This window comes from Trichechus manatus, unplaced genomic scaffold, assembly GCF_000243295.1.
Source record: "Trichechus manatus latirostris isolate Lorelei unplaced genomic scaffold, TriManLat1.0 scaffold00058, whole genome shotgun sequence".
NCBI lineage: Eukaryota > Metazoa > Chordata > Mammalia > Sirenia > Trichechidae > Trichechus > Trichechus manatus.
Genome location: NW_004443994.1, coordinates 172,997 through 187,514, shown reverse-complemented (window position 1 = coordinate 187,514; position 14,518 = coordinate 172,997). Strand labels below are relative to the sequence as shown.

The 14,518-nt window shown below is 39.3% G+C and overlaps 1 protein-coding gene across 2 annotated transcripts in view; it reads right to left on the bottom strand.

The window, feature by feature from the left end:
• The window catches only part of SH3GLB1 (SH3 domain containing GRB2 like, endophilin B1), a 52,112-nt gene extending 40,838 nt beyond the window's left edge, over nucleotides 1–11,274 (bottom strand). The window contains exon 1 of one of the 2 annotated variants that reach the window (XM_004378708.3): nucleotides 11,093–11,274. In XM_004378708.3, the coding sequence (XP_004378765.1) occupies nucleotides 11,093–11,164 (72 nt within the window). In that variant the 5' untranslated portion in view covers nucleotides 11,165–11,274. The remainder of the gene's footprint in view (nucleotides 1–11,092) is intronic. The other variant, XM_004378706.2, reaches the window with a different exon arrangement.
• Nucleotides 11,275–14,518: the final 3,244 nt, after the last annotated feature.

Sequence of the window (14,518 nt, the reverse complement as noted above, 5' to 3'; positions counted from 1 at the left end):
CTGAATTCAAATCCTGACTGCACTGCTGTGTGAACCTGCGTAAGCTTAAGAAATATTCAAAAGCTTGCTGAAGGATCCTCTATCGTAAAAGAGACAAACAGCATACCTTACAGTGTTTTAAGGATTAAATATGATCATATGTGCGTGTATATATATACATATATATACATATATATATATATAAGTATATATACGTATATATAAAGCACTTTTCAGTGCCTGGTAATTATAATTTTCGATTAAAAAGGGCTGCTTATGTTTAACGTGTCTCATGTATGATTGTCACTTTAATCACACCTAGTTAGATAATGCTTTTATGGGATGTTCTGGGAAACTATCATTTAAGTTGTTTGTTTACGGTATGTTCCAGAAATTGATTTATAAACAAACTTTTGGAACATATCCTATTCATACTGTGAAGGCATTTCTTAGAGATCATCAAATATATTAAATATGTTCAACATATCAATTTTTATTATCCTGAGCATGCTGGTGTTTGAGGAAAGGCAACATTTTCTGTATGATAAAAAAGAGATAAAAGATTTCTGTCTAGATTTTATAGAGACTTCTATTTTTAATTAAAATATTAAAGGTAATGACTCGCTGTTCTTCACGAATAATTTTCCTCTTGCATATGCTGCTTTCTGCCACCTTCACACAGGCATATTGCTAGAACTAATTCTATGATCATGAGTCATGACTCATTTCTAGCAACAAAATATAATATTCAGCCCCTCCCCACCATTTCTTAAATCTTTTCTGTTGCTCTTATTTTTTCTGAGTTTTATTATCTGTTTCTTTCAGCATCTTTTTTCTTGGTCTAACACCAGTTAGCACTTTTAGCTGAAAGTTCACCAGAATTTTATTTTTACAGTTATGGTTAAAACCCCCACTGAATATCCTGTTCAGGGGCTAGAAATAGCTTAAGCAGCTTTCATGAAGCCTTAGGTCTTTTTGATACTGGCCTGGAGCTAATTTCTGATCCAACGGGTGGAACTGAGAACAGCAGTCCCAAACCTATTGCCTAATCTCATAAACTTGTAGTATAATGTAATTAAGGACTGGAATGAAGCTGGGAAAAAACAGACCTTGATCCCAAGGCCAGCTGGATAAGTATGCAAGCCTCATTCTTAAGAGGGAGACTTGGTCTTCTCTGCAGATTCCAGATGAGTCTTAAGTGACAGACCTCCTACAGAGGTGTAGATTAGAAACGTAAATGTTTTAAGTCTACCTCCAATGGTTAAAATAAAAAATCTCCCAGATAAAGAACGAGAAGGAGGGAAAAAAGGGGAACAGACCCAGGTGAACATCATCTATGAAGGAAGCCCTACCAGTAGAGAAAAATCCTTCATCTGGCACTTTAAAGATTGGACCACATGCATAAATTTTCTCTTAATAAGTATATCCATTTATTTGTTCACTGCATTCATTCCTTCAAAAACATTAAGCGCCTACATATGTACTAGGCACTATTCTAAGCACATGGGTTTCAGCATGCAACAAAACAAAGTTCTTGCTCTTAGGTAGTTTACATTTTAATGGGGAAGATAGACAATAAACACACAAATAAACAGGATAATTTCATAAGGATACACACAGATATAAAGATGGTGGAGGTTAGGACCAACATAGGTGGCCCTACTGAATCCTGTGTGAGTGAATGAGTGACTGAGTGAATATGAATGCAAGTGTAGAGGAAGAATTCATTCTGTAGGAGCAGCGGGGTAGGAGAATCAAGAAGGATCAAGGGGGAGGGATGGGCAACCTGGGCTTGGAATGGGAAGCAGGAGTTTGAAATGTGAGATGGGGGTGGTCAAAGAAATAGCCTCTCTGAGCAGATAACAACTGAACTGAGACAGAATGACAAGGAATCAACTATGTCAAAGTTTTAAGGATGACGATTTATCTTCCAGTTGCATTATTTCTATAGGATCATTTAAACTACCTGTATGCATATTAAATATTAATTTCTCTGTACCCACTGCCATCGAGTCAATTTCAACTTGTTAGTGACCCTATAGAACAGAGTGGAACTAACCCATAGGGTTTCCAAGGAAGCAGTTGGTGGATTTGAACTGCTGACCTTTTGGTTAGCAGCTGAGCTCTTAACCACTGCACCACCAGGGCTCCAATTTCTCTGTAGAAATCTTAACTTATATATAATAACTAAGAACAGATTAATAATACAAAAATCAACAGATCAATATAAAAAAACAGTATTTATTAGGTCAATCTTTGTACATGGTACTGTTTTAAGAAACACAATGGAATTAAAGGTAACGGCTAGAAATGATCACTTAAGTTTATAAATATAATAGTGATTAAAGAAATAGTCACTGAATTTACTCGACACAAGTTAGGTTTCTGGGCAAGTTTCTCCCTCTGAAATAAGTATTTCAGAGCACCAGCAATTAGAAAGTTAATAATTTGGGAATGAAATGTTTCAATCTTTGTGTCAGAAAGCTTGTTTAATTATTCAGCATTATCTTTGAGATTCTGATGACATTACGTTTCAAGAGTCTCTCATTAAATACATTTAGTCACAGAGGACAAATAAAAGAGTATAAAAGTTTAACAGAGCAAATATGGATATTTGCAACAAATCATTTGTGTAAGTTAAGGAAGAAACAAAGAATACATGTAAACTGACTTTATAAAGTAAGATTCTACAAATATAATTAAGTTTTTTACTATTTTAGTTTAGAAGGGAAAACAAAAAACCATATGAGGTACCCTTAATAAGTGAGACAAAGAGTCTGATAATAGAAAATTTGTTTAGAAAATAGCCGTTTTGTAGGAAGGCCCACATGAGCAATGTATTTAAATACCAGTAATAAACTCTACCTGATGCTTACTTGCATTTCCTAACAGTAAAAAGTTTTTTCACTCTACCTACATCTGTGCTTCACATTTCAGTACACTATATGTCCCATTTTATTTTTAATGTTCTCTTTCTTCAATATGATCAATTATGAGATCTTTTTTAAACTTCTGTATTCTTAACAGTGTCAGGGTTTGGTATATATTAAAAAATGACATATACTAAAGTGTGTAGTTCATATCAAACTCTCAAAAGAATCCTGTAATACAGTTAAGTATAATTTTAGTGATGAAGTTGAGACTCAGAGTGATTAAAAATTTTGCCTACGGTGTCAAAGTTGGGATTCAATCTCACATCTGTTCAAGTTACTCACTTCCAGTAGATATAGTTGAGATAACTCATAATTTTCTGTTACATATTCTTAAAAATGTCTTAGGAGAAAAATTAAATAGTGTATTATTTAATACACTTGCTGACTTCTAGAAATTCGTATTTTATATTTCTATCACCACTATCCAATCATATTCAGGGCTCCTTTACTCCTGTATCTTTGTTCACAGCACTCTAAACAGCTGTCTCCACCAGCCCATCTCTGCTTCCCACCTAATATTCAGTTAACTATTCCCTGGTGGTGCAGTGATTAAGAGATCAGCTGCCAACCAAAAGGTCAGCAGTTTGAATCCACCAGCAGCTCCTTGGAAACCCTATGGGGCAGTTCTACTCTGCCCTATAGGGTCACTGTGAGTCAGAATTGACTCGATGGCAATGGGTTTGGTTTTGTTCACCAAATTAAGGGTAACCTAAATCCTATCTTAAATGAACAAAAAAAGGAGTGGGACAATAAGAACACTGCTGTTACCACATTTTAAAATTGAAATATAAATTAAAATTTTATTAATTAAATGTATAACTATAAAAGACATAATATTTCTCATAATATTACCATTGTGGGGAGGGCTAAAAGATTTTTTCCTTGTCAATGTATGTCACATTAAGATAACAAAATAGTATACTATTTAATTTTTTCCCCAAAGCACTTTTAAGAATGTATAACAGAAAATTACAAGTTATCGCAACTAAATTAAAGGGACTGAAGTTATTAATCACAAATTTCATATAATATACATATTTCTTCTACTGTATGAGATGTATAATCAGCATTAACATGGTTCTTACCTTCAAGGATTTAATGATCTAGCTGGGATAACAATACTCTCTAAACAAATATAAAATTATAATAATGGTACCTTTTTATTAAGGACAAAAAGCCCATTAATACTTTCTTTAAAAAAAAATACCCTTTTCTTACTTAACAAAATTTAAAAATTTTATCCTAAATTTTTTAGTTTTCAACACCTTCAAGTCTGAAATCATTACTGATATTTTAGTCTCCTGATGGTAATAGCTGTTAATCAGAAACTACAGTAGATACTAATGAATGGATAGCAATTGAGCTTAATAATTAAAAACAAAGTAAAAACACCCTACAATAAAAGTCAGAATGTCAACAAGTCATGGAAATCTAAACCTAGTGTTCCTTAAACTTTAACTTGATACACAATTCTTTCATAATATTCGTAATACAGTAAAATTACATGAGGAGTCCCTGGTTGGCACAAATGGTTAATATGCTCTGCTAACCAAAAGACTGGAGGTTTGAGTCCACCCAGAGGGACCTTTCTTGCCTGACAATCAGAGTCACTGAAAACCCTACGCAGCACAGCTGTACTCTGATGCACGTGAGGTCACCATGAGTCTGAATCCATTTAATGGCCACTGGATGAAAATGACAAGACCAGAAAGTTTGATTCTCTCTCCTTTATATATCTTCTGTAAACACTGCTTTATTGTAAATAAGGTTTTGAGGGACAGATTTTCTGAGTCAGCCACATTATGCCGGACACTGTAACCCCTTCTTTACTACAGAGTGTGGTTGTTAGTTGCCATTGAGTTGGCCCCCAACACAGAGACCCCACGCACAACAGAATGAAATGCCGCCCAATCCTGCACCATCCCCATGATCAGTTGCAGATCGGACTGTTGTGATCCATAGGGTTTTCACTGGCTGGTTTTTGGAAGCAGATTGCCAGGCCTTTCTTCCTAGTCCCTCTGGAAGCTCTGCTGAAACCTGTTCAGCGTCATAGCAGCATGGAAGCTTCCACTGACAGACAGTGGTGGCTGCACATGAGGTACTTGGCTGGGAATCGAACCTGGGTATCCTGCATAGAAGGGAGAATTCTACCACTGAACCACCACTTAAAGCAGGTGTGTGTGTGGGGAGGCGGAGGAAGGTCAGGCACACACCCACACCTGCTCTAACAACCTTCATTTATTAGGGGAAGACAGTTTTAAGTAACATTAAATATGCAGAATTTTTACACAAGGGGATTTTGAATGTGACATGCTTAATTTATTAGAAATTGAGAGACTTGGTGAAGTTATCAGAGTTTAAATTCTACAAGGGAAATAGGATTTTAGAAGGGTTTAAGAGAGAGTGTTTGGTCAAGTTGGGATTCCATCCAGACAGGTCTGATAGCAGCTAGCTGAAGGCAGCATCACATGTATCTTTACATCTCCAGCCTCACCACCCACCAGCTGCCTGAGCTGATTCCAACTCAGGGTAACCCCGTTATGCTTAATGAACTAAATGGGGGATCAATGTTGAGCCCACTACTGAATTTTAAAGACTTTCCACCCCTCAGAAAATAGTTGACACTCATGAAGTCCACCATGTAATTTTAGAAATCAGTTCAGAGGAAATGTTAGAAAATTAAAATGAACCCCCACTAAGTAATTCAATTTGAAAATATTTTTAAAAGTATACAGTGTTATTTTAAAGATGGTGAGCAAAGCTCTGCTTCAATATCACTTCTCCAAGATGCATCTTGTTTCTTCATCCACGTGAAGGATTTATCAAATGAAGAAAATAGTAACTCACAAAATGAGTATTTACTACCAAGAGTAAAATATTTAACTACGACAAACTTGAGACTACCCTACGAAGTAAATCCTTAAGGACAAGGACTAGGCCTCAGTTATTTCTGCATCTTCAATGCCAAGCACATAGGACATACTCAATAAATGTAGGCTGAATTAAAGTTTAGTATTTTAGTCTGGCATTCATCAACTTCAAGGTCTGTGAATAAATGTTAGAAAAAACTAGTAAAAATAACAAAAGTATTTAGCACGTGAAATGATTCTTGTTGCGCTTCAAAGACTAAACTTTTTATATGGATACTACCTTGCTTGGCTAAAATGATATAAAAACTAGCAAGAACCAAGCTAGATGTTGTGGAGGGGAATAAGAAAACAGTTGAGTTCTTAGGGCATACAATCTTACTGAAGATGAGAAAGCCAGAGAGTCATAGAATTTTAGCTCTCAAGAGACCTTACGTAACAGTTCATTAGACAAAAAATGCCACAAAATCCCAAAAAATTGAAAACTGATTTTAAAGGGAGGTGAGATGACATAAAATTCCTGTGGTTCGAGAAGCCATCACAGTAGAGATTGGCTTGAAGCTTTATCTTGTGGGAAGGAAATAAGATGGGAGTTGGAGGGCATTCAAGATGAGTTTTATTGTATGAACAAAAGTCTGGAGTCAGAGAAGTACAAGATATTGTGAAAATATAAAATAATTTGATTGGAAATCAGTGTTTATATATGACTGATAGAAACGACCAGGTAGCAAGGGAGTATTTAAAGCTCAATGAAGGAGCTTAGACTGAAAAACTGGAAAGACTGGTCCTTACTAATAAAGGACCTTCAAAACACTGCCGTATTTTTATGCAAATAGCATGCACCTTTCTGCATTTGTTTGCCAGCCATGCCCACAATCCCCACCCCCCGTATTTTTATAAGTGCGCTATGCTAATTTTTTTTACACCAACATGTGGAAGAGCACTGGCATGGCAGTGCTTGTGAGGGTGCCTGGCTTGGCCAGCAAACGCAAAAGGCGTACAGTATTTGCATAAAAATACGGTAATAAAATAACAATTTAGTGAGGACAAACCATCTGAGGCTTTTATATTCTTTTTTTTTTTGAGGAAGTTAAAAATAACAAACACCCAAATTAACCAGTAAGGAATAAACACGTGTGTTCATTTATATATTATTCTACTTTAACGTTCTTTTTAAACTAAACTAAGGCATATTAAAAATTCTAGAAGAATGAGAGTGGAGTGGTGATGAGTGGAGACCCATTTATATCCTTTTTCTTTTTTAAAACAAGGAACATGTTTAATTTAAACAATTTTAAGTGAAATGAAAATAAGTATGGCAGTTGGCCAAGCAGAAAATGGCCTATTCCTTAAGGCACAATTTGATTTGAATGGAAATTATTATTCAGAAATACAAAAGTTTAATTCCCTTCCTACTGTTCTTATTGCTTATAAAGAGTAACTTGCATAGCTCTTAAGCTATTCTTAGCTTTAAGCTCTATTAGCATGAAACTTGGTACCTTGGCACTATACTAATGTCAACTCAATTTAGAATAAGAACTAAGTTACTGACTAAATACTGAAATGGGAAAGCACTGTTCTGTTAAACACACAGCATTCCAAATTTCATGTTATTTTTTCCTTACATATTTTTTAAAGTACTATGAAAAATGTCAAACATATACAAAAGAAGAGATTAAATATAAGATATAACATTATGTATATAATATACATACACAAATAACATAATTATATGACAAACCCATCACTCAGCTTCAACCATCAACATTCTGCTAATCTTGTTTCAATTACCCCTTTTTTCTTCTGAAATATCTTAACGCAAATCCCAGACACCATTTAACTTTATTTATAAATATTTCACTATCTCTAACAGATAAAGACTTAATATAAAAAGACACATTAAAGGATCCCGTATCTCTAGAAATTTTTCTCATCTTAGTAAATGGTATCTCTATTCTTTCAGTTGCTCTAGCCAAAAACCTTGGAGTCATCCTTGACTCACCTTTCTCTCATAACCCCACAGTCAATCTGACAGCAAATACTGGGTAGATTCTGAACATTCCTGCTCTCACTCTTATCTAAGTCCACCTGAAACCTTGGGGCCTTTGCACTTGTTCTATCTCCTTTAAATGCTTTTCTTCCAAAAAAACTGTGGCTCTGTCACTTCCTTGAGGTCTCTTCGAGTTTCCCCTTATCAGAGAGGCCTGCCCTGACCATCCATATAACATGGCAACAGTGACTACCCTTGCCTTGACCTGTCCCTCTGACCTTTTTCTTCATCGCTTCCTCATATATTTACTAGCTTTTATTCTCTCTCACTAAAATGCCCTCTATGAGGGCAAAGACTTTGCTGATTTTATTCAATTGCTATATCACCAGTGTCCACAGACACATGGAGTAGGCACATCAGTATTTAAAATGAAAAAAAGTTGTTTTGATTGCTAACAGATTAGGATAAAACTTTTTCCTAGAGAATTTGAAACAAGGAATAATTAAAATTCACTAGAGACATATATAGGAGTCCCTGAGTGGTACAAACGATTAAACACTTGACTACTAACCAAAAGGTTGGTGGTTCCAACCCACTGAGAGGTAAGCCTTGGAAAAAAGGCCTGGCGATCTGCTTCCAAAAGGTCATATCTTTGAAAACCCTATGGAGAGTAGTTCTAGTCTGCAATACACGAGGTTACAAGAGTTAGAACTGACTTGACTGGCAACTGGTTTTGTTTTGTTGTCGTTACTTTTTTTGGATGGGAACATATACACCTTTTGAAGGAACACTGTAGTACAATGTCATGTTCCACCACTATCCAAAAGGTTGGCAGTTTGAACCCATCCAGCAGCTCTAAGGGAGAAAGACTTGGCAATCTGCTCTTAACGATTACAACCTAGAAAACCCTATGGGGCAGCTCTACCTGTTACATGGGATCGCTGTGAGTCAAAATCGACTGGATGGCACCTAACAACACACTACTTTTGAGAGCTCCTCTAGATTTATTCTTTTAAATTGAACCCATCAGCAATTTAAATCAGACTAAGTTCTAGTAAATGTCTTTCCAATGTAAGCACTGTGAGTTATGTACTGAAAACATATCTAAGTGTACTTAAAAGTGACATTATATAGAGACATAATAAATTCAAATCTGCCTCCAGCAGCCAGAATATTAGGGAATTAGCACTAAAACAAAAAATACCAGAGGCTTTAGTCCATTGCAGTAAATGTTAATGAAGCCTAATAGAAGTGGAACCCTGCTGGCTGAGTGGTTAAGGGCTTGGCTGCTAACCAAAAGGTCAGCAGTTCAAATCCACCAGTGCTCCTTGGAAGCCCTATGGGGGCAGTTCTACTATGTCCTATAGAATCCCCAAGAGTCGGAATCAACTCGACGGTAATGTGTTTGGTTTTGTTTTTTTAATAGAAGTATCTCACAAATCAAAATTCATATGCCTCAATCATTCATTCTTCTTGCACCTTACCATAAAAAAATATGGAAACTAAATGCTTATCCTTTGAACTATTAAAAAAAGCCAAATCTGCTGCTGTCGAATGGATTCAGGCTCACGGTGACCCTATGTGTCACAGTAGAATTGTGCTCCATAGGATTTTCAATGGCTGATTGTTTGGAAGGAGATGCCAGGTCTTTTCTTCTCAGGTGTTTCTGGGTAAGCACAAACCTCCAACCTTTTGGTTACCACAGCTGAGCAAGTTAACTGTTTGCACCACCCAGGGACTCCTTTACAATACACCTTCTATTTTCGTGGGGGAGAAGGGTTAAAGCAGCTAGCCTATTACTCACCAAACTGAGTTTGGAAGTTGGAAATCAAGACTTAAAAGGAATTTCCCACAGCTTATGTGGTAGTTTTTGTTGATATTTAAATGCTCAGATTTTACTACGTGACCTCTAAGGTCCTCTAGTCTGTAATATTCTATTATTCTATATGTTCTTAAACCCGCAATGCTTATCCAGGAAGAGCAGCAGCTTGCAGCAGCCAAGCCAGACAGCACCTGAATATTTACCAACCGTGCAAGTTAAGCAAGTTACTTAACCTGTCTTAGGCTGTTTCCTCATTTATAAAAGGAGGTTAGTAACATCATTTTCTTAGCAAAGCTAAGAAAAGGACTGGAGATAATAGGTCAAATGGCTAGCAAAGTGTTCGATCTAGGTTTTTTTTTTCCTCTCCACAGTACAGGCTGCTATTACTACCTTGCTCTAGCTCTATCATTTTTTTGCCAAGAATAGGGCAATGTAGGATCAACTGCGCCAACTAAAATTGGCGTAAAGGAGACAGGAATGTAGTAAAACGATTTCTATTTCGGTACCAATGTGGTATGCATATTAAACAATTATTTCTGTTTTCTCTTTACGTAAGACAATGCTGTTGCTACTGTGACTGTGTTATTAATTTAAACACCAGATTTGTTTACAACCCATGCTGGGGTAAATTTACATCTGTTCATAGATTTTAACTGAGTTGGCATAATGTGGGTGATGACTGTAGAAAACTGTCCAAGTTCCTTAGTACTGACACTTCCTTGATTGCGGAATATGGTGAGGTCAACTTTTTCCTTCAAGCGTTTTCAAAAGATACCGCTGTTGACTATAAACACAGTACCAGGAATCTCCCCATACCTCTCATTGCTGTACTGCCAGTGCTTCCCATTCTCAGAATGGGTGGGAACCCCCAAACCCAAGTTTCCTGTGGTCTTGGCAAAGTTTGGCCGCCAACTGGCGATTTCTATTTCCCTGCGCGCGCGCTGCCAAGCCCAGGGACAATCCTTTCATAGGAGAGAGGGCTAGAAGGAACTGTGTTGGCAGCTTTTTGGGTTTGAGGGGCAGGAAAAGGAAACTAATTCCCTTCTTAGACTCGGTGGGGAGAGTGAGAGAGGCGAAAAGAAAGGGCGGGGGCAGTGCAACAATGGTCTATGTTACCCCGCCGGACTAGCAAGGCCTCCGCCAGCCCCGGGAGGGAGGTCACACGAGTACCGGCGTCGCGGGATCAGAAAAGAAGCAGTGCAGTGCCTCGGCCCAAGCGCGAATTCAAGGTGTCCTCCAGGGTCCAGAGGAACCTCCGGCCCCCTTCCCACTTCGTTTTGCTTCCCGGGGAACGGCAGTTGGGCAGGAGGATGGCAGAAAACGGCCACCAGGCTCGGAGGAGTACCAGGCCGCGCCGGTCTCCCAGGCCTCCAGCCGCAGCAAACCCACGGGGTGGGGTCGAGGCCGGAGTGCGGACGACGCCGCCGCCTTGGGCTGAGCGCTCGGGCGGCCCCTCCCCGTCCTCCCCGAGCGTCGTCACCCCTTCCCCCTGCCGCGGTACCTGGACGGCACGACTGAGGAAGGTGCCCGCGTCGGCCGCCAGTTTCTTCACGTTAAAATCCATGATGTTCATCCTGGGCGGTAGCCGGGCGGAGCCGCCGGCTAACCTAGCTGGGAGGCTGAGGCGCCGCGATCTGGCTGGGGCGCCGAGCGAGAGCGGCGGGGGCAGACGTGGTAGGTGGAGGGAGGTGGCGCCAGCCCCGCCGCCGCAGCTGTCGTTTCCGCGAAGGGGGAGGAGGAGGGTGGGGCGAGGGGAGAGAACTAGCGCCTCACAGCGGGTTGCGCGCGCCGGCGGCTGCGGCCCGGACACTGGGCCTGTCGGGTCGGGAGGGCAGCCGCTAACGTCGGCGCTGGCTGCGGCTTGCTAGCGGGAGGACAGACTGGCGTTCTGGCCTTGCCAAGCTGGGTTCCAACGGAGGCAGCGAGCGCCGGCCACGGGGCGGAGCCTTTATGGAGGTTATCGCGGGAACAGCGACCCCTTCAGGATCCCAGCGGCCCAGCCGCGGGGCGCGCTGGGAGCTCGTCCCAGCTCCGTCGGAGGGGGCGTCGTGTTCGCTGAGAGGGGCGTGCTGTGGAGCCGCAGCGCCGCTGCACCATTACAGTTCAGCTCCTGAGAACCAAGAGAAGAGATAACCCCAATTCTCCTTTTTGTTTTAACAGCAAATATGGAAATTATAGTATACAATTACAATATTTACGAAATTAGAATCAACAGGTTCCGGTCGTCTTGTAGCAACTGCGTCCATCTGGCCCTTGAGGCCTGGATAGCGCACGGCGGATGTTTGCAGAATAGTGTTGAATTTAATGTTTCCACCCAGCCATTTGATCATTCATTTAGCTATATTGAATACGTACTGTGTGCCACGCACTGAGTCAGGTGCTGGAGATGAACCATGCTGAATGAGAGACAGTGTCCCTGCCCTCTGGGAGATCTCAGTCTGACTACTTGACAACCTCCGGGGGCTTCTCCAGTCCCACAGGAAGCCCTGTAACTATTTGCTGCCGAAAAGACCTTGTGGCTGCTTTAAAGCAGCATGGACACGCTGGATTACAGGCTCAATACTAGGTGTGTACTGTGACAAAGCACGGTACCGGGACACAAAGTGCAGGGTGGAGGACACGAAGAGGTATAAAATGGTAAGATAGCATAAAGCCAACAAATCAGCGAGGGGGAGTTATAATAACATAAGAATATGATGTGAAGCTGTTGAGAAATCTATTTTTTAATTCTGAATAACCTCTTAATTAAGCAATCTTCACAATACAGTTTATGCTTGAACTAAGTAAGAACAAGTGTAACCATGGAAGGAGAGAGAGACATTTGTAGAGAAACGTTTGTATTTCAAGAATAAGAAGATGCTGTATGTTTTTTTTATGTGGTTATATACAATAACCAAAACCAAACCCATTGCCCTTGAGTTGGTTCCAACTCATAGTCACCCTATAGGGCAGAGTAGAACTGCTCCATAGAGTTTCCAAGGAGCACCTGGTGGATTCAGACTGCTGACGTTTTGGTTAGCAGCCATAGCACTTAACCACTACATCACCAGTGGTTATGTACAATAGGGTGTGGAAAATGTGGGCCCAACAGGCAATGAAATGAGCTCACGTTTAGTCATCAATGTTTTACTGAAATAACAGTCACAGAAGCAGTGACTGTTGTTGAAAGTTGAAAAATTAATTCAGTAGAAGCATTGTAAGGGCACACAGATAAATATTTGAGTTCATTTTATTTTTTGTGGTGGTGACAGAAGCAACCACCTCTTTCTAAGGTAACTCATAGAATGGAACCTCCCAGCAATAAAATACTTTTATCAAAACTTATTTTTCTAGAAATATGGAAAAGGAAATATATAGGTAGTCAGGAATCTTATTTTCCATTTCAGATCTTTCTGTGGAAAAGCATTTACCCTCTCTCTTTCTGGATCTCTGTCTTTCAAGTAAGTGTATTTGCTGCAGCCTATGCCCATCTTTACAAAAGGGCCACACCACCATGTCCACCATTAGCAGAAAGAACCCTGGATCCTCTCCCTCAAACCTGTAGATCTTCCCAGACTTGGGGGAAAAAAAAATTTTCCTTTTACACCCTCTAAACTGTAATCTTGTTTTTCTTGTTTCACTGCCAAGTCGATAAGACTAGTGCACTGCCTCTGTTTCCTTCCCGTCCATTTTCTGCCTAATCCCATGCAGTTGGCTTCTAGCTTTATAACTGTGCCTAAACAGCATTCTTGAGGTTGCCAGTTATCTTCTTGATAAAGCAAATGGCTTTTTCTCAGACTTCAATGATGGCTCTACCCACACTCTTCCAACTATACACTATGCTTTCCTGTCCCCTCATCCCCCTTGTGGATTTTCTCATTCTACTCTGTTGGCACTTCTTTTGATGGCTTTACTGTAGGTGTTCCTCAAAGCTGAATGTTTAGTACTTTTTTTTGTTTTCTTTTCTTTGATTAATTAATTAACCACAACTTCAATTATACCACTTCATTCCTTCATTTAATTTTTTTGAGCACCTAATATGTGCCACATGGCATTGTGTTTGTGGCTAAGGATACGGCAGGCAAGAAGGGAAACAGCTACATGCTTTTGTGGGAGCTTATATCCAGTCAGGTACAACAGCAGTGGAATAAGTAGTTATAAGTGTGATGAAATTGCCAAAGACAAATCAGGGTGCTCTTAAATGCATCTCCAGCCTGTATCTATTAACCTGAAATCTACTTTGGAGGCTTGGTCTCTCTGTAGCTGTTCTGAATCCCCAAATTCTGTTTACCTTTTCTGTCCCCTATACTAACTTCTTATCTCAATACTATTAGGAGAGCAATCTTCTCAAGCTCAAGTGGTGAATATTCAAAGTCCTCTCAAAAGTGTTTTTAACTTAAAAAAAAGAAAAAAGAAAACCCTTTATAAACATGACATCTTAGGTAATGTGCTCTGTATTTTTAGTTTTTTTTTTTTTGGTAGTGCCTGTACACGTCATATCCAGACCAGTGACCTTTAAAGTGGGGTACATATACTTCATACAGTGTACAGGATGATCCACTGGGGTGCAGAAATATCATAAATATGGTTTGTATTTATTTTTCATATAAAATATATTTGGTTTTATTAATTTTGTTATAATTCTGGATTGACATTGGTGTCCTTACTTTGCGTTTATCACATAGGAACATGTCACAGACAGTGGGTGAGGTATCCTGAGGGAAGAATGGGAATTCTACAACTTGGAAGGGTTGAAATTAGTACCTTCACTTGATTATTTGCTTCAGTGTGTAGTTATATATAATACAGTGTGACTGGTTAAGTGGATTTACAAATTATATGATTTATCTAATTTTACCTAAGTAAACCTTCATATAAAACGGAGAAGTAGACTAAAGAGTTTCCTGCAACAAACAAATAAGAACAACCCATGGTTAAAGATGATAAT